The sequence below is a fragment of the Centroberyx affinis genome, unplaced genomic scaffold (assembly GCF_046629955.1).
Source record: "Centroberyx affinis isolate AG114_WGS23_722 - 3 ecotype Tasmania unplaced genomic scaffold, CSIRO-AGI_Caff_v1 ptg000541l_1, whole genome shotgun sequence".
Classification (NCBI taxonomy): Eukaryota; Metazoa; Chordata; class Actinopteri; order Beryciformes; family Berycidae; genus Centroberyx; species Centroberyx affinis.
In genome coordinates, this window is record NW_027279189.1 from 68,518 (window position 1) to 95,464 (window position 26,947).

The 26,947-nt window shown below is 43.3% G+C and overlaps 1 protein-coding gene across 2 annotated transcripts; it reads left to right on the plus strand.

Moving 5' to 3' along the window:
• The first annotated feature begins 406 nt into the window (after positions 1–406).
• On the plus strand, positions 407–25,950 carry LOC139642877 (solute carrier family 66 member 2). Of its 2 annotated transcripts, XM_071517917.1 has the most exons (5): positions 407–1,239; positions 2,000–2,133; positions 5,308–5,358; positions 13,683–13,899; positions 23,403–25,950. In XM_071517917.1, the coding sequence occupies exons 1-5, from the start codon at positions 1,037–1,039 to the stop codon at positions 23,611–23,613; spliced, it is 816 nt and encodes a 271-aa protein (XP_071374018.1). In that variant the 5' UTR covers positions 407–1,036; the 3' UTR covers positions 23,614–25,950. The 2 variants fall into 2 exon arrangements, with proteins under 2 accessions (XP_071374018.1, XP_071374019.1); XM_071517918.1 differs by lacking the exon at positions 5,308–5,358.
• The last annotated feature ends 997 nt before the right edge of the window (positions 25,951–26,947 follow it).

Sequence of the window (26,947 nt, forward strand, 5' to 3'; positions counted from 1 at the left end):
CTTTACGTTTAAGTCACAAATCTCTCAGTTTTTCTGCAAATCAGATGTGTTGACAAGACAGCGCTAATTAGCTGACCAGTCACTAGCTTAGCTAGCTAATGAGCTGACATTATCTAAACACAAATTCAGTCAGATGTATCAGTGATGAAATGATGAGTTCCCAGTCAAAAACAAAGCACACAAATTAACCATGTCTAGTTGCCACATCCAAGTTGCAAAGTTAAAAATTCAATCAGCTGTTGTTGCCGTGAACTTCCAGTATGGCCACCAGAGGGCGCGTCGCGTCACCTGCAAGCTCTGTACAGAATGTGAAGTATCTTACTTAAATTGAGGATCTTTGATCAAGGCGTGACTTCTGACGTATCAGGAAGTATCGCTGTGATTCAGATTTGTGGGACCAGTCAAAAGGAACTGTAACACGGGACCCTGAAATAGTGCAGATTAAGTGTACATTTCCAGCTTTCTTCTGGTTTCCAGACAATTTCAAGGGCTTTTTTTTTACTATCTCAGAAATCTTTGATGTTTTCTACTGCTAAGTTATGTTTTGCAACCGCTCAAACCTTGTAGCTAGCATCAACAAAACTCTTGAACCAGAAAACGGGACGCATTCAGTAAAGAGTAGGTTGTAAATCACGGCCGTCTCGTCGGTTGCAATACTGTTGCTTTTAGCGAGCATCGTTGTTGTGGTTATACACTAATATATTAATGTTTGCGCTGTTTGGACTATTGTTCTCCGCTGTTACAGTAACGTTAGCCCGGCTCGTCATTTCCGATTCAGTGATCGGCTTGTGATGGCGTGGCAGTAGCTGCTTTTTGTCTGTCTGATCCGTGCAAGGACAATGAAAACGCGTTTACGGAGATCACTCTGTTTACTCTCTCAAATTCATCACAGGGAGGCTAACTAGCTTTTTTTTTTTTAAAAGGCCCCCAACAGCAACTGAGGGCCAGCTGTGTGCAGAAAGGCTTCAATTCACAACTTCTTGCCCAAGTATTGTTGTCGGTTGTTGCCCTAATCGAAGTAGGCGAGCGAGTAAACATGGAAGATGAGGTGTTTGACCAGGTCGTGTACGTGTTTAACCAACTGGTGGCTTGGGTCGCGGCTGGTGCCATGGTGTTTGGCGGGGTGGTGCCCTACATCCCCCAGTACAGAGACATCCGCCGGAGCCAGAATGCTGAGGGATTCTCCACCTATGTGTGTCTGGTCCTGCTGGTGGCCAACATCCTCCGAATACTCTTCAGGTAAGGACAGGTGTTCCCCGAGCCTTGATATCCGCTCACACCAAGATAGCCTCTCTTAAGGTGGAAGAACGTCACGCCAAACTCTATTCAGAAATCTACCAATTTTGTGTTTACTTGCTTATCCACAAAGATAAAACGTGACTTAAGATGTTTTAAGAAATGTAGGGTTATTTTGGTAAATTCGGCATATAAGTCATCCACAAAGCAGCGCTTATTTTAATAAAATGTGAACTTTAAAATTGGTTCATACTGCTTGTTACCAGCATCCATGGTGTATTTTGATGAAGGAAGATTGTGGGATTAACAGGAGAACCAGTTCTAAAAGTTGGTATTTTATAAAAATAGCTGTTGCTTAGTGGATTGGATGCATGCCGAATTGAAAAGTTGTTCCTAACAATTCATGAAAAGTCTTCAGTCATGTTGTACTAGGTATGCACGTTTGCCAATAAGTCAGGCAGCATTAAATTGCCAGATTTTTGAATGGAGTTTGGCTTGTGTTCCTTGCATAGAAGAAGATAGAATATATCAGAACAAGGGTTTAACAAGATTTGATACAGTCTCAGTCCATGCCTGGAGTCCAGATGGGGCATGCAAGGAAAATGTTAACTTTCCAGACGCAGTGATTTGACAAAGCCTTTATTTTATTCAGTCTGTCTGTGCCACAGTGCAGATGCTGGTACTAGACTGGAAAATCAATTATTTTATACCTGCTACATGTTGCATAGTTACACACTGTATGTTTTTGTTTTTTCTCTGTCAGATTTGGGCGTTACTTCGAGATGCCGCTGCTGTGGCAGAGTATCATCATGATCGCCACCATGCTGATCATGCTGAACCTCTGCACCGACGTCCGCATGGCCACTGAACTCAACACCAAGCGACGCTCTTTCACAGGTCAGAGAGCCTCTGCAGGGCCCCTTTACAGAGCCAGTGACCTCAGTCACATAATGCTCAGTTATATCACCGCTGTGTGTGTTAGAGAGAATGTGAGTGAGTGTTAAATTGTGAGAGAGGGTGTGAGTGAGTGTGTGATAGTGTGTGTGAGAGCGTGAGAATGAGCATGTGAGAGACTGAGTGTGTGTGTGAGTATTTGTGAGAGTAACTGTGAGTGTGTGTGTGTGTGAGAGACAGCATGGTGTTATGCAAGCACAGTATCCCTTCTCCCAGTGTAAGTGACTAGAGGACAACTCATTACATTTTGCTGTTTGAACAATCCTGTTAAACCCGCTTCAGTATTTACACAGCTGTTAAAACCCCTTCAGAAATGAAATGCATCATCAGTTAACTACAGTAAAGAACTTTGTCTATAATGTCGTTGTTTACCAAAAAATAACCATCTGAAAGAAAAACCCTTATACTCTACCTCAGTGTTACTAAGCAGGAACTAGAAGATTCACCTGCTGTGTTTCAGAACATGCTGTTACATCAACTACTAATGCGTTGACTTTCAGCTGTTTAACATGATTTCTTATGTGAAGTTTAAAACAGAAAGCATCAATTTTTCTACCTAGGAAAGAGATTTTTTTTAATTACTACAATTTCTGATGTTATATATTGTTTATTAAGGCTGCTACCAGTAGAATTTAAAAACTTGATGACTTCGGCAACGCCTTGAATCCCTCAGTGGTAGTATTTCAAGTCAGCTGTCACAAAGAGACTTGCCACTCATTCCCCCCCTTGGACTGCAGAGAGAAGACAAATATGTACAATACAGAAGAGGTGTGGTGAATGTAAACTGAATAACGGAACTGGAGTAAACTTGTGTCGAGAGGAGAGTTATTTTCCCCACAGCACAAGATGTTTATCAGGAGACAAATTCAGGTCAGTCAGCCTCATATTAAGGGATGCTCACTCACTCAGTGTTAGGTGTAGCTTTGCAACTGCAGTGGCTAATCTGTATGATGACACACATTTTTGCTGGCAAATATTTTAGTAAGATCAGGTTTGGAATTTGAGTTTGCCCAATGCTAAGCAAACAGTGCTCTCTCACCTTGTGATGCTCACTCGCACGGTGTTCCTATACAATGTGTGTTTGTAACTGCAGTGGGAAATTTATGTATGACAAAGAATATTTTTACTGGCGAATATTTTAGTTACAACAAGATTGAGCTAGCAAAGCAGCTTTGCTTATAGAGATGTGGAATTTATGGGGCCAATGCTCACAAAACATTTTTGCTAACAGGCTACTATGATACTGAAAGACAGCTAACAATATAGTAGAGTGGATGTATTCTTCTTGACAATACACTGGTGAATGATGTAGTTATCCTGATTATTAGTAACTGCAGCATCTGGACTTGTCTGTGTATTTGTTTTGTACAAACAAGCAGAGCAATGAGAGTCTGCTTCCTGTTTTGGTTGAGGTTTGATCTTTATCTCCTGCACATTGGCTCTGTTTTCTTAATGCTAATTGGTAATTTTATTCCTCAGTTATTGATATTGGTAATAGATCCAAAAGTCCTATATTGGTTGGGTTATTGTGTGGCCCCTCTTATCACAGTATACCCATAAGAGTAAACTGAGATGGAGACAAATATTACAAAGGCAATGACAGTGTCCACAGTCCAGTGCCCATTACTGCCTGCAGTAAAGTTAAATGAGAACCAGATGCATCCTGCTAAGTCACCTGTTCCCATAAACGGAAGCAAAGCAACTGTCCCCACAGCATGCTCTTTCAGTCTCATAAAGTTATTCATTATAGTTCAGACTTATTTTTTTCATGTACAGCTGTTGTACACAAATGGAGAAGTAAAAACCCATGGTGGTTTGATCCGTCACGTGTTTGTAGACTGTATCACTATGACAGGAATCTGCTGTAGTTTTGTAGTTTCCTATCCAGGCATGTAATCCTTGTCCAGGATTGGCTGTTCAGCTGTCCTTCATGCTCTCTTGGTGACCTGAAGGTAGTTGGTGGACTGAGGGGGAGGACACTTGAATAATGGATGCTAATGTCCATAGTTGTCAGATGACTAAATACAGGGTGTCTGAAAAAAGTCAGAAATCAGAGTATCAACAGCTACTTCATCCCTTTGATCCAGACACCCTCTATAGAGACTCTAGTGTGTTCACTCTAGTGTGTTCACTTTACTAACCTACAGCTGAAGTTTTTTCTGTGTAAACACGTTAGCTCATTGTCTTATGCAGTTTGTCCAAAAGTAGGGCTGCATGTGTGAGTGGGCTGGATTTTGTTTTTTTGTTCTGATACAGTGCCAAGTAGCGTTGTCACGATAACTGAAATTTCAATGGTGCTTCAATGCTGATGCAAAAGATTGAATTCTGTATTGAATTTTCTAAACATTCAATACTTTGACCAAATGTGTTCTGCAAGCTGCATTTCCATTTCAACATCACCTCCAGAGGGCGTCGACGGATTGAGATTGAGATAGTCTGAAGAAGGAGGATTAGAATAGACAGTGTCCGTGTGGCTCTTGACAGCGGACTGCATGACAACAGCGTCAGACAGTCCACCACATTTTGAACTGAATCCCAGTGCACTTAAACAAAATCCCAGTGCACTTAAACACTTGACAAAACTGGTCCCAGGAGCGAAATATGGAAGTACTTTGCTTACACAGCCGACAAACATGGAAACCCAACTGACAAACTCCTGTGCAAAAGTTGCTGCAAAGATATCCGAGTCAGTAACTTAGCAATCTCAGTGACCGTTGTTCTGTGACGTTGCTTGATGTATTTTCTTGTTTGCCATGGTATCATAGCAGTATCAAAGTTTTAGGGTATTGAAGTCCAAATTTTGGTATCGTGACAACATTAATGCCAAGGCGATTGAATGAGCGAATTGCTTTGTAATCAATGACAAGACAAACCAGGGAATTGCTCACGGTGATCTGAACTCTGACCATTTGATATGTTTTTGCCCAAGTATGGATTCACCTGTCATAGACTGATAATGCATTTCAGCCAGGACACGGGGTATTTACAAAATCACTCCCGCGTCCAGAAAACCTGGCAGGTTACGGATCACCTCTGGCTTTGCACAAGAGAAACCAAGCTCTCTTTCTCTCTTTTTTTTTTTCCTTTCCCCGTTTATTTTGTTTTCTGTGTCTGTAGCAACAGACAGTAAGGACGAGGAGGTCAAAATCCCTAAGAGGCTCTTTCTGGGTATGTACAGTACTTAATGTGTCTGCCATGAAACATCAGTCGTAGTTCATCTGCCTCTCCCTCTCCATCTCTCTGTCTCGTGCATGACCTAGTGTGGCCGTCCCTCTAGCCCAATCAAAACTAACCGATGACTAACACCGCTGCACCATGCTTTGACGAAGCATGAATCCATTGCACTCGCATGTAATCCTGTTGTTGTATCCATGTTTGATTCATCTGACATATTTTCCGTTCATTCATTGTAAGCCTCAATTCTGATGCTCTCAATGCATGTTGCCCACCCTCAATACAAATTAAGGATATGCTTGTCTTGCAAAACCTGATTGGTTTGTGAAGTTGCATATAATTATCTGTGCATACTCCTGTCATTCGTATGAAATGACATTGTTTTTTTTGTTGTGTTCTGTTTTGTTTTTTTTGTCTGGAAAAAGAAAGTTCATGTATTCTGCACATCATGGAATTATTAATTATAGTTATTTTAAACCAATTACTGACCTCTTGTAGTTCTCAGTAGACCGACTTCATGGTTTGAAATGTAATGACAGAACTGGCACAAGTGTTTTTGTGTGTGTGTGTGTGTGTGTGTGTGTGTGTGTGTGTGTTAAAGGAACCTCAAAATGGTGCATGTTCATACCTAATCTGCTTACTTTGTTCGACTGCAATGTGAATGTAGGCCTCTCTACCAGCTTGCTGATAATGTGCCTGAAATTTAAGCCAGTTCAGATGCTACTGACTTTAATTGTCTTTGTCTTCTAACTCTTTGACTTCTTTTTTGTAATTGCACTTTGAACTACACTTGGTTTCAACTCCCTTCTTAATACCCCTCTCGCATCAGACAAGTGACCCAGGAAATCTGCAGGTCGACCGTTTTTGTTAAGGGGTCGACCTGGGTAAGTCGAGACCTAGAAAGCAACTCTGGTCTAGATCAGGGTTAGTGTAGGTTTAGTGTTTAGTTCAAAAGATGAACTATACAAGGGTGGTGGGGGTGAGACAGCAGGCAACAACAGAAAAGCTGCTACTGTAGGTTTACTTCATGTACAGGGTGGTGAGAGGGGCTGCCAGTCACTGTCATCATGATGACGTTTTACACAGTTCCTCTCTGTGTGCGCTGTGTAAGAAGACTGATTTGACTGTTAGACTTTTCGTATCACGAGTTTAATATTCAACCCAAATCACTTGTAAGGTGATCATCTTATATAATCTTCAACCTTGCTGAGAGACATTAGACAACGAACCGTGAATATAATCTTTCTCTGCTGCGTGATTTGATGCAGTACCATTTCACAGTTAATTGCCCGCGGTCAGATCAGCTCCCTAGTTTGCTGATGTAGCTGGTAGGTTTTAATATTAGAGTACAGCATTTCTGATGCTCTCACAAGCCAACAGTTGGAGTGGAAAGCCAATAAAAAACAATGGAAAATATCGTAAAGATTCTTCATTGCTAGATTTGAAGCTGATTACTCTGTATACTGTATTCCATCTTATCGCTATAATGATGCCATCCTAATAGAGTGTGGTGGTCTGGAGAATTGTATACATCACACAAGCGGGAAACACACTTTATGCATCAAAATCCAATCTAATCTGGCGTTCTTTAATGAAGGAATAGCAGTTGTCCCTTGTACGGACACTAGATGGCGCTAGGAAACAACAAATGCATGATGTGAAATGGTAGTGTACAGTTGGCTCAGTTTACTATAGATTCTCTTCTTAAGACTGAGTGATACACACTAGATGGTTTGAAGTGTTGAAGTGTTATTGTAACCTTGTGTTGGCTGTTTTCACTCATTTTGATAGTTGCAGAAAAGCATGAAAAAATGTTCATGAAGGCCGTGGCAGGCATTCTGTGGTTCAGTTGGTTTGTATTTCTGACATTTTTTTGGTTGTCAGTCGGCTCAGCAGAGGGGGAGCAGGGGTATTTGCTCGTCTCCGGGGCCCAGGCGTGGCGCCGCTGTCTCGGTCGGCCCAAATCTGGAAGCCGGTTGCCCAGCGCCAGAGGCTGGAGCTCAGCGTCTATGAATGGTCATCGATCAGCGAGCTCTGCCAAGCATCGTTAGAACTGACAGAAAGCCGTGTTCTTTGATCACAGCTTTTCAGCTCCGGGCCTGCTCATTGATCTGGTAGTGGAAATATGAAGGCTAAGCATGTTGTAATGTAGTATTGATGGAGAAAATTAAGGCACCCAGGTGTGGGGGAGCGAAGAAGAAATAAAAAATGAAGTAGAATTGCAGATCGGTAAGAGACGCAGCCTCGCTCAGAGGCCTTGAACAACGGTCGTCAATATCAGTCCCATAGGATGGAATTAGAATTGGAGATGTTACTGAGAGCTCACAGCGTAACATCAGCCACACTCACCAGACTGGTGCGAGTGTGAAGCTGTCAGGTGGAACCGCTACACCACAGTGCTGTTTAGTCAGCAGGTGGAAGTCTGAACTTGTACATTTCTCTGATTACTGAGTTGGTTCTCTTTGTTCTCTAAATCATACAAGTATGTATTTGTTCCCCTCACAGAGGTGCAGAGGCGCGGCATCATTATCACGGCGGGCGCTCACATCAAACTTAATTACAGGCTGACGTTTGTATAGAGAAAGATAACCATTACCTCCTGTTAATAGTACTTCCTATGCCTGAATAGGACTACGGCCATCGTAGGGACAACTGATTGCGAACATTTAAGTAGGGACTTCAGATTTGGTAATGTGTACTTGAGATCTATTCATGTCGTTGAGGGTATACGTAGGTTTAAGAGTACACCCACCTGTCATATGGTCACGTGTGCTGTAGGTCAGTCTTGTGTTGAACCTGGGTGGTCGTAGGTTTCAGGCAGGGGAGAAATCCTAGTCCTTTGGTCTAATAGCAGCTCAATGTGGTTTATATGGAAGACTGCTGACTATAATCCTTTAAGGGGATTAAAAGATCAGATCATTTGGCCATGCCAGAATCAGAAATGCTGTTGATCATTCAGGTGAAGGTAAAGGGGTTTTGGAGGGAACAAGTGAACTGAAATACTAGAATAAAAAATCATGTGACAGTGGAGATTTTGTTTCAAGTGTGCATGATACTTCAAGCTGGGTTAGGCTTTACTTTTAGACTTTTCAAAGAGTTGAGAGAGAGAACCAGGAAACCTTGATTTGGATTTGATGAAAACCTACAAACAGCGCAATAAATTATGGATTTGTGCAACCAAGGCTCTGTTCCATGACTGAAAATGATTTGTGCAACCTTTGGGCCTCCTGGATAGCTTGCATGTTTGTTCCCCATTACCCATTACCAAAATCTCATTCACTATGAGTTCTGTTCAATCCTAAAAAAATGGTGACACCTCTACTGTAAATAGCCTTTGAATGGAAACGGCTGAAACCTTTGCATTATATCAAGTGAGCACATCTGAACAGCTTCTTTGCTGCACCCAAAAGATGTAAAAATGTGAATAATTGGACATGAATAACAGCCTACTTATTTGAATAGCGACTGATGCCATGAATCGAAAAACTACCACTTTTTGTTACCTTGTCCCGGTACAAAAAGTAATCAGAGCACTTGGTAATTCGTTATGCGCTGGTTGTGGCTGGCGACAGAATTTCATCAAATCCATAGTTATCGTGATTGTGTTACAATGATTGAGTGATCCACTGCCACAAAGATGTAGGCCTAATTCTATTTTTATTTTTTTTCGACTGTTTTTGGCTCATTCTTCATTCTGGTCCCCCGGGGTCCGTACCTGTAGCTTCATTCTGTTTGGCAGCTCACAATAAATCACCTCTTTATTCTGTAGACGCAGTTATCCCCTCCTCGAGGCCAGGTAAAAACCTAACGTCCAGCCTTGTACATTTCAGTCAGGTTATAGAAGAGACACGGCATTTAGGCCAGGCGGCAATACAGATGCAGTGTTTTGGGTCGGGCGCGAAAAGCCTATCCGTTATTTTGAAAAAGCCCCCCTACAGCCTGAAACTCAGAAAATGACGCTCATTGAAAATTCGAGGTTCAATTTCCCGGGCTATTTTAACTGCCTTCAAAATAATGTTTCTGTTTCTCCCACGGGGCTTTTGAGTGACAGCAAGCCATTATTTCAACTGCCCCCGTAGACTTTCCAACTTCTGACTAAAGCTGGCAGGGAACAGTTGGTAAACAAGCGAATGAAATCTCCAGCTCTTGACCCGCGTCTGCCTACACATCTACCGCGGCTCCGTGTGACTTGGAGCCAAGCTGCGCACAGGAGGCTCGGCCACCGCAGGGAGCAGCTCCGGTCTGTTCCCACACACAATGCCGCTGTGGCTGCCGCACAACAGAGGATGAAAGAGGACGATGAGGATGCCCCAGGGGAAACGAGTGGCACAGTACGGGAGGGTGTATGGTAGAGGTACAGTGCTGAGATAAACACCCCGTAGTAGTCTGTGGAACGGCGCTCTTATTGTACCTCCGTGTGACACCTACTCTGCCTACAAGATGTTTTTTTTTTTAAATCCAGTAACTGTTCTGTGTTGAAGGCATATCAGATTTGTGACATGCTCATATCTTCAAAGTCTGTCTTAGGATTTAGAGGTAATGGCAATATAGCACCGGCTTGAAGGAATGCAACCAGTGAAACGGGTAGCGGAGGCAACGGCTTCACAATTAACTGAAAAAAATGTCACAATCACAATGTCGACTACAGCAATTTACAAATAGGAAGCTGCTTAGGAACACCCTTCCCTCTAACAGAAATGCTGCCTAAGTAATGTATTCTTGTTCTTCACAGAATACCTGGCCACTAAATTTGCATGATAAAGTTGCATGATGGAAAATATTTCATTGTATTCATCACACTGTGCAATTTCACGGATTTGCATGCTCCAACCCCCACCCACTGGATGGTTGTTGTTTTTTTTACTTTTTTGAAGCACTAAGGAAAGAATCATGTAGAAAAAGCAAATCTCCTGATAAGCACAGCTGCTGTCATTATGCAGGTCCATTGGAGAACTGGCCATTCACAAATAATGGCTAAATATATAACAGCCGGGCTAGAAAAAGAGTGAATGTAAGTGGTCCGATATGGATGATGTGTTTCCAAATGTAGGTTACTGTGACACAGGAAACTGTCCTGTAGTTAGCCCTAGTCTCTGCTCTGAGTTGTAGCTTGACAGGAGTCAGCTCAGTTAACCTGAACAAACTGTTGGTTTTTGACGTTGTTGGCTAACTAGCCAGCAGGCTAATTCAACAAAGCAACCAATGTTAAAGGGTCTGTGTGTGTGTTTTCTGCGTCAATACAGTGACCTCTATCGTTCAGCGATAGATGGAAAAAAAAAGAAATGAAAATAGACACACAGCTTGGCCTGTCTTCAAGCACACACCCACTGTGAACGCCCCCATGAACGGTGATAGCAGAGGCAGCAAGCATCCCCCCCCCCCCCACCCAAATCCCAACCCTCTCCCTCTTTCATCTATCTATTCTTCTATCTATCTATTTTCTATGCATTACCTTCAAGTTGGGGCTGAGCAAAGTATGCATGCAAGGGCATGTTTTGTTTTTTTTTGTTTTTTTCTGCCCTACTTAGGGAGCTTTGCTTTTTGTTTTTTACTTCTCTCACAGCTACTGATGCAGTGGCAAGGAAAATGAGCTTACAGTCAAGTGGCAAAATAGCACTAGAAGAAGGGAATAGCCCACTACAGCCTGACCGAGTAAGGAGGGGGGCATGACTCAAGATTGAAGTAATTTATTGTAACAAAAAGGGGGGTGTTTTTCAGAAGTACATTTCTTTTAAATTGATAATAGATACATTAGTAGTGCCATGACCTAAGGCAGTCACCTACCTTAGTGTAGAGCTGAGCTGAGACAGTATCTAAACACAAGATCCATCAGATGTATCCTGAAGTTAAATATTCAGCCGAAAGAATCAATCAGAGGCCCAATTGTAGCATCACAGACACTTGGTGCCATACATTGAATCTTTGAACCCGTACAGTTCTCTGTTGGGTGTGAAGCTGTGCATGTCTCTGGCAGCCAGGTCGGTGTTGAACACTGCTCAATTGCCCCTGATCCTGGCTTGCCTCTGTGTTGGGCTGTTATCAGCGAGGGCCAGGCAAGCTCTAGCTGGCCCAGATCCACGGTACCCTCGTCCCACTGCCAGAAGGGGCCCGCAGCCACACCAGGCTTCTCCAGCCACAGCACTGAGAAGTGCTGTACATGCACCACAGTTCTCAAGGGGGATTCTTGGTGTTAATCACGCTCAGGAGAAATAGATGCCCTGCTAGACCTTTTAACGACTTCTGGTCTGCTGTGTTGTATTCAACGCACCACAGCATGTTGATATGAAGTCTGATGGAGGTGTCACTATCTGGTTCTAAGGTTACACCATGGGAGGTTCTTTGTGTGGTGAGCTGCCATGTATACTGTCTATATAGGACTGCTTTTTGAATTGGTTCAGTTAGATTTATGGGATTTCTTGAACTTGTCTGTCACAAAGGAACCATTGGATTGGCTCAATATTGCAAAGCCTGCCTACCTTGCACTCATATGTGCCTGCCATGCGTATTCAGCTATAAATGCCAGCTAAATGTCAGGATCCATCACCATCAGTCCTCTAATGAAACAATATTTCAATGAATCATAAACTCATAAACATAAAATCAAATGTTGTCAACCTTTATATTGTTTCACTTTGTTTTAGTGGTGAGGTTAGGTCAAACTACGCTTAGACTTTCTAATTTCTTCAGCAACTCGCGTCTTGTATCTGCTGTGTGGGCCTCCAAGGCGAGGCAAGCCTAGATGTGTCTTTCAGATAAGGATAGCCTCATTTAAACATGATTAAATGAATAGGCTCTATTGCATTCGAGGCTTGTAGAAATCCCATTTAAGATACAGCACTGCGGCAGCATCTTTTCCTTTCAGCCATGATTAGATTTTCATGATTTATCCCCCCCTCCGTTTCCTCCTGGGCCAGTCGTAATATGTGCATTGTTTTCATACCATACCATTAAGATGTATTCAATGTGTTTTATCATCATAGGATTGTATCAAGGAGGAAATGGAATCAGATTTTTTTTATTCATGTAATGCATTGTAATGCATTTATTTCCTACGCTGCAAACAGAGATGTCTCGTCGTTTATTTTAGACGTTCCTTTATTGGCTACAGTTGGAGTATTTGTGCTTGAGGCGATCGACACTGTGCAGCCTTTAGTTTTGATCAGTCTGATCAGTATTGGCTCTGCTGCTCGTTATACAAATCCTATGTTGCTTTGCCCAGAATCCTCATTTAATCATTTGCTTGAGTGGGACTGGGTGAAAGCACACAAGAGGCGTTAAGGCAGGGAACAGGGTTAAATCATTCATCATTGACGAGAGACCCACGCAGCCCATTACTTGTACTGTAACCGATGTGGAGAGGGCTGTCACCCTTCCTCAGGGCTTTTTCACCACCTTCAATCCCCCTCTATTGGTGGGACGGAGATCTCAGACAAGGCTCCCTCCCAGAAGACCCTAGAGTCTAAAGCCTCTCAATGAGAACCAGTCCAGATTGTCTGCAGTCCCTCTGCGTATTTGTGGCGGTGACATATAGCCTAGTTCTTTCTGAATACGAGAAGAGGGATTGTGGGAGTCGTGTGAAAAGTCGCAGCCAAAGTGTGAAGATTCAAAGTTCGTTAAAATTTCCACAATAATAGAACTTTCATTTCCTTGTATTAGTTAGATACGGCTCCATAAAGAACAGGCACAAAGTGAGTTTCTCCTGTGTATGGAGTCTGACTGCACCCAGCTGTAGAGGAGTGAAGCGTCTCACCTCTGACTGACCTGAATTTGCTGTTTGATGTAAGAAGATCCTTCCTTCCTTTGAGTTGCCACTGCTGCTGAGAGGGAGGAGGAACAACCACAATTTACTCATGTTGTGAAGATGTAATTGAAGAGTCGCATTCCAAAAAGGGATCTGTGGAAACTAGGAAACCTAATCGAACAAAATGATTGTGGACATGAAAGTGAAAGTCATTAAGGAATAGTATTGACGTCATTAGTTATTTTATGACCTTTTCTTTTAAAATAGTCAAAAAAAAATTATGTCATCTGAAAGATTTTTGAAAGATTTTTACGAATGTTAACTAACAATCTTTCTCCAAAATGGATATGTAGCTTTTTGGAATTAAACTCTTCAACTATAATATGTCACAATACTTTTTTTTTCTTCTGTCTTGTTTGTGTCTGAGTTTATTTTTTCAGGGACAGTTGCACATTAATCAGCGTTTCTGCAACTGTGCCAGTATCTGCCAGCTGGCTAGTTTTCCTACTGTAGGGGCATGATGCTAAAAACCGTTAATCTCTGTGTGGCCTCATCTCTCCCTGTGTACCTTTTCTAGACTTTGACTGGACCCACTTCTGGTCGTGGAGTCGCTTCGTGGACTACCTGCAGTGCGTGCTGGCCTTCACGCTGCTGGCGGCCTACATCACCTACCTCCTCCTGGACTCGGCGCTGTTCGTGGAGTCCCTGGGCTTCCTGGCCGTCTTCACGGAGGCCATGCTGGGCACGCCGCAGCTCTACTGCAATTACCAGAACAAGTCCACAGAGGGCATGAGGTATGGATTCAGTACCGGGCATACTCACTGGCTTCATTTACATGCATGGGGAGTTCTGTTCTTTTTTTAAGATTAGATAAAATAGATCATTTTCTGGCATTTTGCCTTTTGGATTGGGAGAGAGGGGGGGGGGGGTGAGATGCGACAAAGGTCCCGAGCCAAATTTAGTATGTACATAAGCCAACTGAGCCACCAGGACACCGAGAATAAAGTTCTTAACCCGGTTACTCAAGAAACCTGACCATGCATGTCAACTTCATAACTCATACTCCAATTATGAGAAACCCAGTTAAGATGCCTGGCCTCCTCCATGGAAACATGAAGCTGAAGAATGAATCTGAAAAAAAAAATCGAAATCGCAATGTGAACGTCTACAATTACTTGCTTAAGAGAGGAGCGTTCAAAATTGATTTCTATACAAGGTATTTTAGTAATCTTTGGTCCATGAATCAAGTACAATATTGGTGAAAACCTTTCATCATTCTCAAACTCAGTCAATCCTGCAAACTGACATCGATTTTTTTAATTTCTTTTCTTTATTTTAAAGTACTAAAAAAACTTTTACGTTTTAAATTGCAATTGCAATATTCTGTCAAATAATTTGATTTTTGGTCAATATCTTTCAGCCCTAGCGCAGACTCGCACTTGATTAGGTACATTTTGATGTCAACAAAAAGCATGGCAACGAGCAGCACTTACTCTTGGATCATCATTTCTTTTCCCTGTATTAGACATAAGCTACTGTTGAAGAGGGAGAGGAGATATTCTGTTAACTAGTTTATTCATGGAAACAGGGAGACTCAATCAGAGGGTATCAGAAGTTCATGTAAACAGATTAACCAGAAGAAGACCTTAACTGTGACTCATATACTCATAACTCAGAAACATTTCAAGCCCTAACACAATTTTCCAGTCACATGTATTTCCCTTACGTACCCAACAGATGTCATTCTGTACACTTCCTTCGCTTTCATGGAGGCTAGTCATATTCATAGTCTATATTTTCCTGCACTTCATGAGTCATATATTTCATTCACAGATTCATTGTTTGTTACTGTACTCTTTTGTTCATTTCAGGGTTTGTTTGATAATTTGTGCTGCTAAATCTTTAGCGGAATCAGGAGACCTTGCTTAGAAGACAAAGCTTCCTTTGACTCATTTGAATGCAGAGTTGCAGACACACCAAGGTTATTTGCTTTCACTCCTCCAATTTCCTCAACCATTTGCGCCTTAGGTATAATTTACCAAGAGTCAATTAGATGAAGATAAATACAAAGGTTTTAGCATTGTATCCTTATGATGATGATAATGTTCTTATTCTGGTCATTATGTACTGTTTTATTTATGAGAAGCACTTCCATTATTGTCATCAGAGGCTCCTGTTAGTCTGTGTTAGTGTGCGGCTCTGAGTTATGGCTTCAGATCATGTTGTTTCACACACATACTTGAACACATCCTCTCAGCCACAGTCAGCCGGCCATATAGCCTGTTGCTGTGAGGGCGTCCCACAGCCATCACATCAATGGGATGGGCGTGTGCGTGCGTGTCCGTGTTGGACTGGCTTGGGGGTGGCGGGGGTGGGGTGGGGGGGATATTGGCGTCTGAATCTGACAGGTCATTAGAAGAGGAAGTGAGAAACAGCGGCGCGGCACGTCATTAACACTGACATGTGCTTATTAACTATTTCTGGCACCCGTCAAGCCGCGTGTGCGTGTTGTCGGGCCGCGGCTTCCAACAGCTATTTGTTATGCTAACAGGATAGGACGCCCTCTTTAAGTTTCTTTGAAAATCAATATGGTAATGAGGCACCCCTGTCTCGCTATATCTTTTGCTAATGTATCATTTTGTCCCATTAATGTTGATTTGCGTCTGAAGTCGGAAGCCACTGTAATTAGTGGCCTGGGCATGGAATTGATTTTTAAAGAATATACAGTTTCATAATCAATCCTAGTAACTTTTAAGCTATATGCCTGGGAAACAGTTTTCCATATGATAACAATAAATGATAATAACTTAATAATAATAATAAGTTTGTATCGCACTTTTTTTAACAGTTTAAGTGAAATAAAAGTCAAATAAAAGCAATGATGCGTAAATAAATTAAAACAAAAACAAGATGGCACCACATGATTAAAACAGAAAAGGTTTAAAAGCAGTATAATAATCAAATGATAGGATGAGACATCACATAAAAGCTATATAAAAATGAGTTTTCAGTGATATAACAGACGAAAGCGATAACTGTATGTATGTATAAGAAGCCATGCGAGTGTGTGACTGTCCACAGAACAAACGGGCCTGATAAGAACCTGTTCCCAGTGTGTGTCCTGCCTCTCAGCAGCGTGTGCCCCTCTCTGCTGGCCGCCTCTCTGCAGCAGACAGATAACAGAGCTCCAGCAGGGCCGCCTGTCCACTTAACCGGCCGTGACAGCTCCCACGCTGGGCCCTTTCCTACCCCTCGCGTCCCGTGCTTTATTTTCTTTTGACTTCCTGCCGACCCGACACTTTGTCCGCCGCCCTCATTGTCCAACAAGCTGTGTGTGTGTGCTTAAAGGAAAGATCTCCCCCCCACCCCTCCGCCCTCAGATACTCTTACACTGTTAGATATCACCAAGTGTAAGTGTAAATTTACTTTTTTGGTGTATCACTTTCCGTCAACCTAGCTCATCTACTTCTACTTTAGTTAGCGATTTCCTACGTTTCCCAGAATGCCTTTTGACAACCCCCGCAGAAGGGGTGTGAACTTGTAGCTTTCAATCGAAGGTGGGCTTATGGGCATAAAAATATAGCTTACTTATATAGATATAGATTTTCAAACTCCATTGTTATCCACGTTTATAAGAAAAATACACCACAAAACAACAAAATGGACCCAGAAATACAAGATTATTGTTTTATTATTGTTTTAGGGTGGATTTTCCCTTTAATACACTCTACCCAGCCAGTGTGAAACATAACTGTCTGCTTTCTTTGCTTGTCAGATCTTCTTACCCTGCAATACTGTCTGCCTGCCTGTCTCTCTCTTTGCCATCAGCCGGCCCAGATAAAGCTGCCATAGAAAGCAGAGGACAATGTCATTTCCAGCTCTGTTTATTGTTTATGTCCTATCCTCCCTCTGTGCACAACCTGTTGAGCCTGTATGTGCCAGGCTGTTGCTAGGTTACTTTACCTCAGCGCTGTGTTCAAGGTTTTCCTGTGTGTGTGTGTGTGTGTTTTTATTTCTGAACTTCTGAGGACCAAATGCCCTCACAAGGATAGAAAGATGAGGAAAATCTTCCAATCTTCCTTCTTTTAAAGGGCTATTTTAGGGTTAGAACTTTCTAACCTTAAACCTTAGGTTTAAGGTTAGAATTAGGATTAGGTTTGGGAATGAATGACTTAAGGCCTTCACAAATACAGCATAGTAATATAATTTGTGTGTGTGAGAGATAAAAACAAACAGACAGGAGTAAAAACAAAGCAGAGTGCCTTTCCCTGTAAGTGCCTGGAACAGAGAGCAATCAGATCCCAGCACATCACTGTGGAAAAAACATCAAGCTGACTTCCTCCAAATTACGCCCCGGCCAAGATGCCCCCACTTCCACTGGAGTAGCATTTTAGTGTCTGCACTTCCAGCACTTGCATATTCAGACACGCAGTAGGGAGCGCTCCCACCCATTCACCCTCTAAGTAGGCAGGGGATGAAGTCAGAGCAGGATAAAGTTGCCAGTAGAGTGAATCATATGGTACCCACAGCCAGTGCTGTACCATCACACACAGTCAAATAGGCGGTAGCGAGCCCACAGGCATTAGCGAACCCATTTTGAATAATGAAAAATGCATAGAGTTCAGGGGGGAGGGCGATTGAGTCCCACGTCGGGGGGGCGTCCGTCCCAGCGGGGACGTCGTCAACAGCGTTATTTATCTGATGCCGATTCACTCCCGGAGTCTGCGTTAACCTCACTGATGCTGTTTGACTCCAGTAACTGCTCCGTTACCATAATGGGTCCCTTAGAGGTTTGCGTTAGTATCGCTCATACATATGTGACGATGGCGCCATTCTCCACCTCATATACACCTCTCCATCTCCAGCTCTTTCTACCTCTCTCTAACTCTCTCCTCTCGTTCTGTTTCTCTTGTTGAATTCATGATCCTCATCATAACGGATCACATAACTAAAGGCTTCACTGCAAAAGAATATCCATCGTAAACGTGCTACATGTAACATTTTAAAACATTTTAATCAACGTCAAATTAATTGTGATAGCTTGATATAATTACTGTAAATAAATGAGACCATGGTGGAGATGATTGGTATCCTCTGTCTCACACCGGTGGTATTGTTGGTGCATTGAAATCATTTCACCACACAGGCAGATTTTTCACTTGTTTTAAAAGAGTGCATCAACACACTGTTTTCAGCCTGTCTCCGCCTAGTACACAATTTTGAAAGATGTGAAAACGTGGGGTGGGGAGTGAGAGCAAACAGGGGGGTGTGTGACTTAATTTGAAACTGTGGAAATGAAGTATAGGATTAATGCTTTTCACTATATGGAAGCCATATAACCATGTTTACAGATCAAATAATGTGATTTAGTGCTGATTCGCTCTTTAAGGAAAATTTTAAGCCTCAACGTTAGACTGAATAACTAGTTTGGATGGACATTTTTTTGGCAGCGTTGGCATTGGGTCTGTGTTGCGAGGGCCAGATTAAGCGCAGTGTGTTTGTGTGTGTGAAGGTTGAAGGTTTTGCGTTAATGGTTTTTCAGGCTGCTGCTACTATTAGGCCTAGATGGTCCTGAGCCTGTGGGACCAGAGGCGCTCGCTGACTCCAATATGACCGGCCTGCCATAAAGCAAATGAAATACAGCAATGCACAGGCCACACACACACACGAGAGACAGAGAGATGGGGCATGCAGACTGCCGACTGTGCCCTTATATGGCCTCTGGTCTTGAGCTGCATCCCACCACGCTAGATAACAGTGGCAGAGCCTTATTTAGCCTGCAGGCTGCTATCCACACACACACACACACACACACAGAGAGACAGGCACAGACAGCCACGTGCTGGGAGAGGCGCGTATTGACTACTGATGCTGACAGGCCATAACCTCTGTAGCAGAGTATAGTGTGATGCTGCTGCTGTGTATAGACGGGCTCCAGACTAGATCAGCCCCAGCTCTCTGCAGTGGATCAGCGCTGCCAGGGAACCTTTTGATCACCTGTCCGACCCGTCCACCCTCCATCCGCTCAGTGGGAATCTTTTCTTCTTTAGTGGAGTAGAGGGAGATGAATCTTTAATGTTTTTCTCCCCTTCCAGGTGCAAATTGTTTTTGAGATTTAGCGGTGGAAGTGAAGTCTCATTTAGTAAAGCAGCCTCAGCAACATTTTGTATACGATACGTTTCCTCTCACTAAACAAGATTATATGCAATTCAGCAACGGTACAAACAAACAACAGCAATGTTGAAGGCAACAAAGCTATGCCGAGTTTTGTTCCTAAGTGAGTTACCCACAAAATGATTGATTGCACCGGATTAAACCAAATTTAGGTACTTTTTCCAAGAGGCTGGGCAACTTAAGTGCTTTGTTGACAAAATGATAATGCTTTTACAGCCCAGATACTGTATATAGGAATATTGAATGATGAATTTGAGGGAATTTTTTTTTTTTTTCCAAACTACAGATGTGTAGTGTTTCTCTTTTCAGATACAGTGAGCTCCATAAGCATTTGTGCATTGATACTTTGTTGTTTTGCCTCCATACTCCTATTGCTTTGGATGTAAAATGACACAAAGACTATGTGGTTAAAGTGCAGCTTTAATTTGAGGGTGTTTACAGGTATATTGAATGAACCCTTTTAGCCCTTCAACACTTTTTCTCCCAAATAATTTCTCCAAGGTAATTCCCCCAAGTTTTACTTCCCAGGCTTGAAGCCTTGTAGCAGCACCATGACGCTTCAAAGCTGGATTGATAACTCAGAACCGTGTGTAGTTGGTCTCCTTTACTTTCACCATGTGCTCACTGCTGCTTCAGAGTAGTTTAGAGCCAAGCTAATTCGCTGCTGAATCCTCTTAGAGATTAAATGCAAAAAAAGGCTGGAAAGAGACGATAATATTAAGCGTATTAAGGGTGGTGATGTTTATGTGTTGCAGACTTTGGGAAGTCCGTGCAGTAAGATTATTTGACTATATTATTAAATGTAATATTAATCTCTCAGAATAGTTTTGGCACCCTGAAATGGCCTACAAACCTAGCAGACAGCCTGCAGTTGAACTGTGTGGTCATTGTGTCATGTGCGTATTCAAAGTCATGAGAGTCTAAAGCCAAAAAACGGCAAACCATTTGTGGCTGGACAATACTTCTGGAGCTCACTATTGAAATTGTCCAGTTCAGTGCAGCTCCACCTCTCCGCCCTTGTCAGTGAAGCTTCACGTTATTTCAGGCGGATCAGCTGATCCAGACAAACACCAATCAACGTTCGGCACAACGTTTGGTCCATTTAAGCCGTCAGCTCCTCATTCATCCCTGCGGTTCCTCCCCCCACCCCATCCTCCTCCTCTCCGCTTCCTTATTAGTCAAACACACTTAGGTTGGTATGTTTCTGTAGACTTGTCTCTTGACATTATGTATAGTCCGTATCTCAGTGATGCGAGTACAAAGCGAGCACTGCTGTACAATACTTCTAGAGCTCACTGGAGGAATTGTCAAGTCGGTGCGGCTACACCCCTCCACCCTTGTCAATTCAGCCTGGTTCTCTCCCTCTCTGCTCTACACGTCTCGGGGGAAGATGACAAATAAGTAGCCGGGCGTGTTCTCGCCCTGTCCCCGGCCTTTCGCTGCGTTCCCTCTTATTAGGGAACCGGCAGAGGGATTGATCAAACCCCGATCCCCGCCTCTCTCATCATTACCCGCCCGGTACACACCGCCATAACTCAAGACAGCGGCCGCCGATGGAACGGGAGGAGATGTTCCTCTTTTGCACACAGCTAACAAGCTCCTTGCCGAGAGAGAAAGAGAGAGACAAAAGAGCAGGGGAAGGTTGGGGGAGGCGAGCGTGAACAGGTATAGAGAGGAGAGACGAAGATGGAAAGAGTTGGTGGGAAGATGAATGGATGGGGAGAAAGAGAGAGGTAGAGAGTGGGCTTATGGAGGCTACAAAAAAAATAAGACTAAGTACAGTATGTGAAGGCGGGAGGGAGGGAAGCCAGAAGGGACGCTCGGAGAGGCTGCAGTGGGAAGAGTTGGTAAAAAGTAAGAAGGGGGTGTGAGGAAAAACAGGTAGCAACACAAACCGGCCGCGCAAATGAAAGAGGGCCAAGGTGAAGCTGGAGTCATGAATAATGCAGGAGGAGATTTGACAAGCCTCGGCTACAAGCTTTGCCCCCGTAAGGCTGGCAGACAGACAGACAGACAGCCGGGGTTAAGGGTGAACCTCTCCCGCACAATCAGCCCGGCGGGGAGGAGAAACACTAGATTACCTTCCACCCCTCCTTTACATCTATTAAGAGGCTTATGCAAAGGCGGGGAATCTGCCAACACAGACTTCACCCTGTGTAGTTTATCATCATACATTCCTGTTTCAGCTGTGTTTGAATTCAAAGCTTTACCCTGCGCTGCATTTTCCCTTCATGCGGTTTCAATTCTCCACAGCAAGGATCCATACGCAGAACCATGTGACAAATGCTTTTATGGGGAATACTTGACCCTGCCACGGTATAATGGTTATGACCCTATTATAAGATTACGGTTGCAATTGATCTTTCTTCACATAGATGGGCTACTCAGTTGAAAACATTGGCTGCGTAAAATACAGTGTGGTCATGGTATTGCTTTTGAACACAAACCTTTTCCAAGAAATGCCTAGTGAAATGTCAACTCTGAATAATTTAGCAGCCATTTTAAACATGTCCAGCTATAGGAAAACGGGCCTCAGCACGGAACAAATTAGATAGAGCCTTTGCCACACTTTCCATCACTGTTGAATTCACCCAGTAAATTCACGCATTTAAATTCAGTGGAGCGCTTGGCCCGATGACAATGAAATCTCCTGCAAGGCTTAGTCAAATAGACAATGCTGACCAGCCAAATGGACATGCTCCCAACACAAAGCAGACCGTAGTGAAAGGGCCAGATTTCAAATGTCTCCGCGTGTATTCACATTGTTGTAGGTAGGTTGGTTTAGGAAGCACATCTGAAGAGCCCTGTGTGTGTGTGTGTGTGTGTGTATAGGTACACATGGGTGCATTGTGCTGTGCCTTTGTGTATGCAATGCCGACTCAGTTCCTCTTTTGTCAGCATTGCCTACATGCATCCCTATCTAAGGCGGAGAAAAGCACGAGCGAGCTCTGAGGCAACAGAAGTCAATAGGTGTTGTGGATCCTGTAGTGACCTGGTTCTGAAAACGCCTGTAACCACCACCAGCAGCGCTTTAATGAAACCTAAGAGGAGTTTTTAGAGGACATGCCTCCACATGAGTGCAGTCATATAATCTGTATCTTTCTATTTTTGGAAAAAAATGACAAGTATATAAAGTTCTGTTTGGACCCTGGGGCTCAGTTCTTCTCCTATTCCTCCTCTACTCTCATTAGACTTCCTTTTTCATCTCATTAGTTGAGTTCACAGTGCTTCCCCAGTTCCAGCGAGAGGACAAAGACTATGCTTAAAGGCACTCTCCTGTCACAAATCACATGGGTGCTTTTCTGCAGCGGCTTCTAAAACAATGGCTCTTTTATTTTACTGTAAAACTCCCCCTGGATGGCCTCATATGAGCGGCCTATGAGCAGCCCACTCTGGCAGAGTTCCGCACCATATGAGTTTTTACAGTTAGAGATGCGCCACAGGATCTAGAGTTGATAAGTAGCCCCCTACCCCGAGGAAGTTTCATTATTTCAATTTCACATGGTTGTGATTGTGCCGGATTTTCTGAGTCATTCCCCTCCTGCCTCCTTGCCACGGCTGATATTGCATTTCTCTGACCCCCTTCCCACCTGGCATTAACATGCGTCCTGGGTGATCAGATTGTAAATGCATCCAAGACGCTTTGAAGATCCAATCACCCAGAGCACCTCCGGAGGTGATCAGGGTCGCATTTGGCCACATTAACACCAAAGTGTAAATGCAATGCTTCTCTGATCCACATAGCAAATGCAAAAACAGAAAGAGGGCACAGGTCCAGCAAGGAAACGTTATGCAAATCATATAGGCGGCAGGCAGCTCAGATAGTCGCGCACTTGTCAGAAATGGGTTGTCAGGATAGTGGATGGAGAACAAGCGAGACAAAGCATTTACTGTCAGTTTTTAAGGACGTAAGCAAGTGACGTGCTCTGCAATCGATTTGGCAAACTTCTTCAATCTGGAGGCTTCAATTTGGAGGCTCATTTTAACGTTGGATGACTTGACAAGGCGCATGTTAATGCCAGGGGTAAAAGGGGCTTACGTCTCTGTCGAGATCCAGCATGACTCAGTCTGAGTAGAAAATTGCGTTAAACTCCTTTTTTTTATGTTTCCCTCTCTCTTCTAGTATTAAGATGGTGCTGATGTGGACCAGCGGCGACACCTTCAAGACAGGCTACTTCCTGCTCACCCAGGCCCCCGTGCAGTTCTGGACATGCGGCCTCCTGCAGGTCGTCGTGGACTTCACCATCCTGTTCCAGGTCTACTACTACAGCCGCTACCCGCAGAAGCCGGTGTCCCACACCGTCTCCCACACCACCAGTGCCAAGGCCCTCTGAGAGCGCCCGGAAGGACGTCCACGCATGTTTAACACGCAAATACATCAATGAGGAGGCGCCACATTGGAACCACAGACATGTAAAAAAACACACACCAGTGCCAAAGCACCTTGAGAGGATGCAGTCTGCCCACCCCCGCCCCGCCCCGCCTCCATGTATACACAGAGACCCACATACACTCATAAATAAGGCATGAACATACACAAACACTTGGCAGTGCCGGGTGTTTTTGTCGCACCGCCCGAAGGATAACGCTGAAGGACACTTGTTACATTCAAACCAACATGACCTTTTGTTTTATTTATTATCCCCCTGACTTTCTGTACGTGACGGCATGCGGCAGTCCGCTTGCGTGTTGGTATGCAGACCGCTAAAAGAGCAAATCCTCAAATATACCTGTGCATGTAGAGAATATTATGCACATGCAATGAATATATACAGTATATATAAACCGCAGATGTATGCACTGAAAATCTGTGCCGACGCTCAAGGAAACGTGGACCAACTTGTGTCGTCCACACACACCGATGATTGTTGCATGGACCCTCTGCCTTAATAGATATTCAAACACGGCTGGCTGCTTTACCAGCAATATCAATGTATGAATCGAATCAATCAAAAAATGCTTAATACACTAGTTTACTGAATGTACAAAATGGCATTGTTATCTTTCTGGCTCTTTTTTTCAGTGGAGAAATGCTGGTCAGTCTACCGCTGGTCGGACAGATGGTCACCGTGCGCGGTGACACGCTGACTCAATTTTGTGGAATAAATAGACAAAGGCAATCGAACAGCAGCTTTACCAAAAAAAAAAAACAAATCCCAAAGGCTTGGATGTCCAATGCGTTGGCTGCTGGAGAACTGAGTCTGGCTGCAGTGTGTCAGTATCCTTCTTGGCCGTAAACAATGGCGGCCTTGAGACTAATGGAGAGCTGGAGCCTCGTAACGGAGATGAGGGCAATCTTCCTGTTCCAAGCCAATACTGAGAAGTGGCCAACATGCTAAAACGACAGAGGAACCTCGCATGATTAGGGTTCGACCGATATGGGTTTTTGAAGGCCGATAACAGATTTTTTTTTGGATTGAGGCTGCTGATAGCTGATATTTCGTATGGAATTTTGATCATGGCAAAAATTCCAAAAAAGGATCATTGTTTCGCCCAGAATTTTATCCAGTCGGGGTGGAAAAGCCTCTAAAAAAGCCATCACGGGACACTAAAACTCTCCATTGAAAGCTAATGAAATTCTTTTAGCAGCTCCTTAAGGCAGGGAGAGCCAGGTTTCATTGCAGCTTTTACAGACCGACGCCTCTGAAGCTGCTGGGTAAATATCATATCCTCAATTCTATCATATAAGCGGCGGGCAGCACTGGCTGGCCAATAGCCGTTTTTTATTGAAAGGCCAATATAGGCCCAATATAAAGGTCTAACCCTACTTATGATTCCTCTGGCTTCTTTGGTACAGCAGATCACGGAGTGCTGCTGGTTTAGATGGGTAGCATTCTCTACCTTTGTGTTGTGAGAAAACAACAAGGAATAGCAGTCACGTAATGTACCTACAGTGAAGATGGTTTTTGTTGTTTTGTAATTTTTCCTTGGGGAAGCCAGAATACCAAACCTGGACGAACACGACTGCCAGTCATTCAGTGAACTGTGTACCAGTTTGGCAGCAGCAAGACCAGACCGGATTCAGCCCTCCTCCTCTAAGCCTGGAGCAATAGAAACTTCCTTTATATTCAAACAGGACAGGAGCGCATTTTCTATTAATATTTCTTTCTCTTCTGTTTAATATTTCAGCTGGTCGTTGAAGAATATACATGGTGGAATGAGTCTATGGTTTCTTAGCAGAGGAGGCACACTACGTTTGTGTCAAAATCCATTTGCCATGAATATTTATTTTGTTATCTTTTTATAATCTTACAATGCCTGTGTAATCAGATGGTGTATGCCTGCCTTTTATCAGGCAATTTATATTGATGGAGGTGATTATGAACTGTATGTCCAGTTGTAGTGTTTGGAAGTGGGAGTGGATCAAAATGACCTCAAAGTTTCCACATAGATTATCACTGTTATCCCATTTTACTTTGTTTTATTCTTCGGTTCATTTATTTTGTTATGTCTTGTGCAAGTACCAAATGATATTTTCCCATAGAAACTGCCAATATCTGTGTTTTTAGTTTGATGTACCAAAAATAGAATTATCACTCTGTTTTTGTACGTTACTTTACAATGTTACATGTGTTGGTTTTTATTTTGTATTTCTATGAAACTGCCAGTTCTCCACCTATATAATTAATGACATCCACCGACACTTCAAGCTGTTTTATCACCAATAATGGGGGGGGTGGGGGGGGAAGCCATGGTGGCAGTGTCGGCCAATAAAAAGGACATGGAAAGACTAGATGTTGTGGACCCATTCGTCGTCACGTTTTTGCTTGATGGAGATGCTCGTGTCGGTTGTGTTTCTTGTCAGGGCGGCCGGCGGTGCTCCCTTCGGCGCTGCGGGTCTGGCTGACATCACTTGTCAGAAAGAAAGACAAGGAAGAACGAGCCCACCGGCCGTCGTCCTTCTTTGGGCTTTGGGCGTGTGCCATCAAAAGTAATAATAACCACATAAATCGTAACGCGCTGTGCTTTCACATCAAGCACTCCGCTGGTACAGAGACGAAACATTACTCAGATAATAGATGTACCAGCCAAGAGGAGGAAGGGAGGGGGGGGGGGGAGACGGGATTGACAAGACACTTTACAAATGCAGAGCCAGATTCACAATTTCCTCTTTCTGAGCAACGTCTTTCATAGTGCAATTAACAGAGACATTTCTGCCTGTTAAAGATTAGGTTTGAATCTTTTAAAAGGATGGCAAATTGCATGCATTGGTTTTTCATTTTTGTACTAATGTGTGGGCTGTTTGATTGCAAGAATCTGCAAAACAAAACAATCTTGGTACTTCTTGAGAAAATCAGTGGCAAAACATGAATGTCCAATCCATATTCCCTTCCCGCAGTTAAAAAGCAGAGAAAATAGGCCCTCATTTATAGAAATGTACTTGAATTTCATCTACAACGTGATCTCAGGGTCATTTTTTTTTTACATTTTCTGTGCATCTGATTCATAAAGACAAAACACCGAAATAAAGCTGTGTATTCTGCTGTTTATGAATCACAAGTGCCTCAGGAATTTGAGTGGGTGTGAATGAGCTTCAGTTCCCCACGTGATAAACATCCTCCATCGACTGTCACCGGTCAAGGCTTTTCCAATACTGCAAAGCACTGCGCTGTGCACAAATTACTGCTGTCAACTCAAACCTCTTCAAATCACTGCTCACCAAACCAG

Bases quoted from the DNA above. Each gene is read 5' to 3' on its own strand.
- LOC139642877 (XM_071517917.1), top strand. From the start codon at position 1,037: ATGGAAGATGAGGTGTTTGACCAGGTCGTGTACGTGTTTAACCAACTG. The intron at 1,240-1,999 runs GTAAGGACAGGT...TTTCTCTGTCAG, and splicing joins ATCCTCCGAATACTCTTCAG to ATTTGGGCGTTACTTCGAGA. The intron at 13,900-23,402 runs GTATGGATTCAG...TCTCTCTTCTAG, and splicing joins AAGTCCACAGAGGGCATGAG to TATTAAGATGGTGCTGATGT.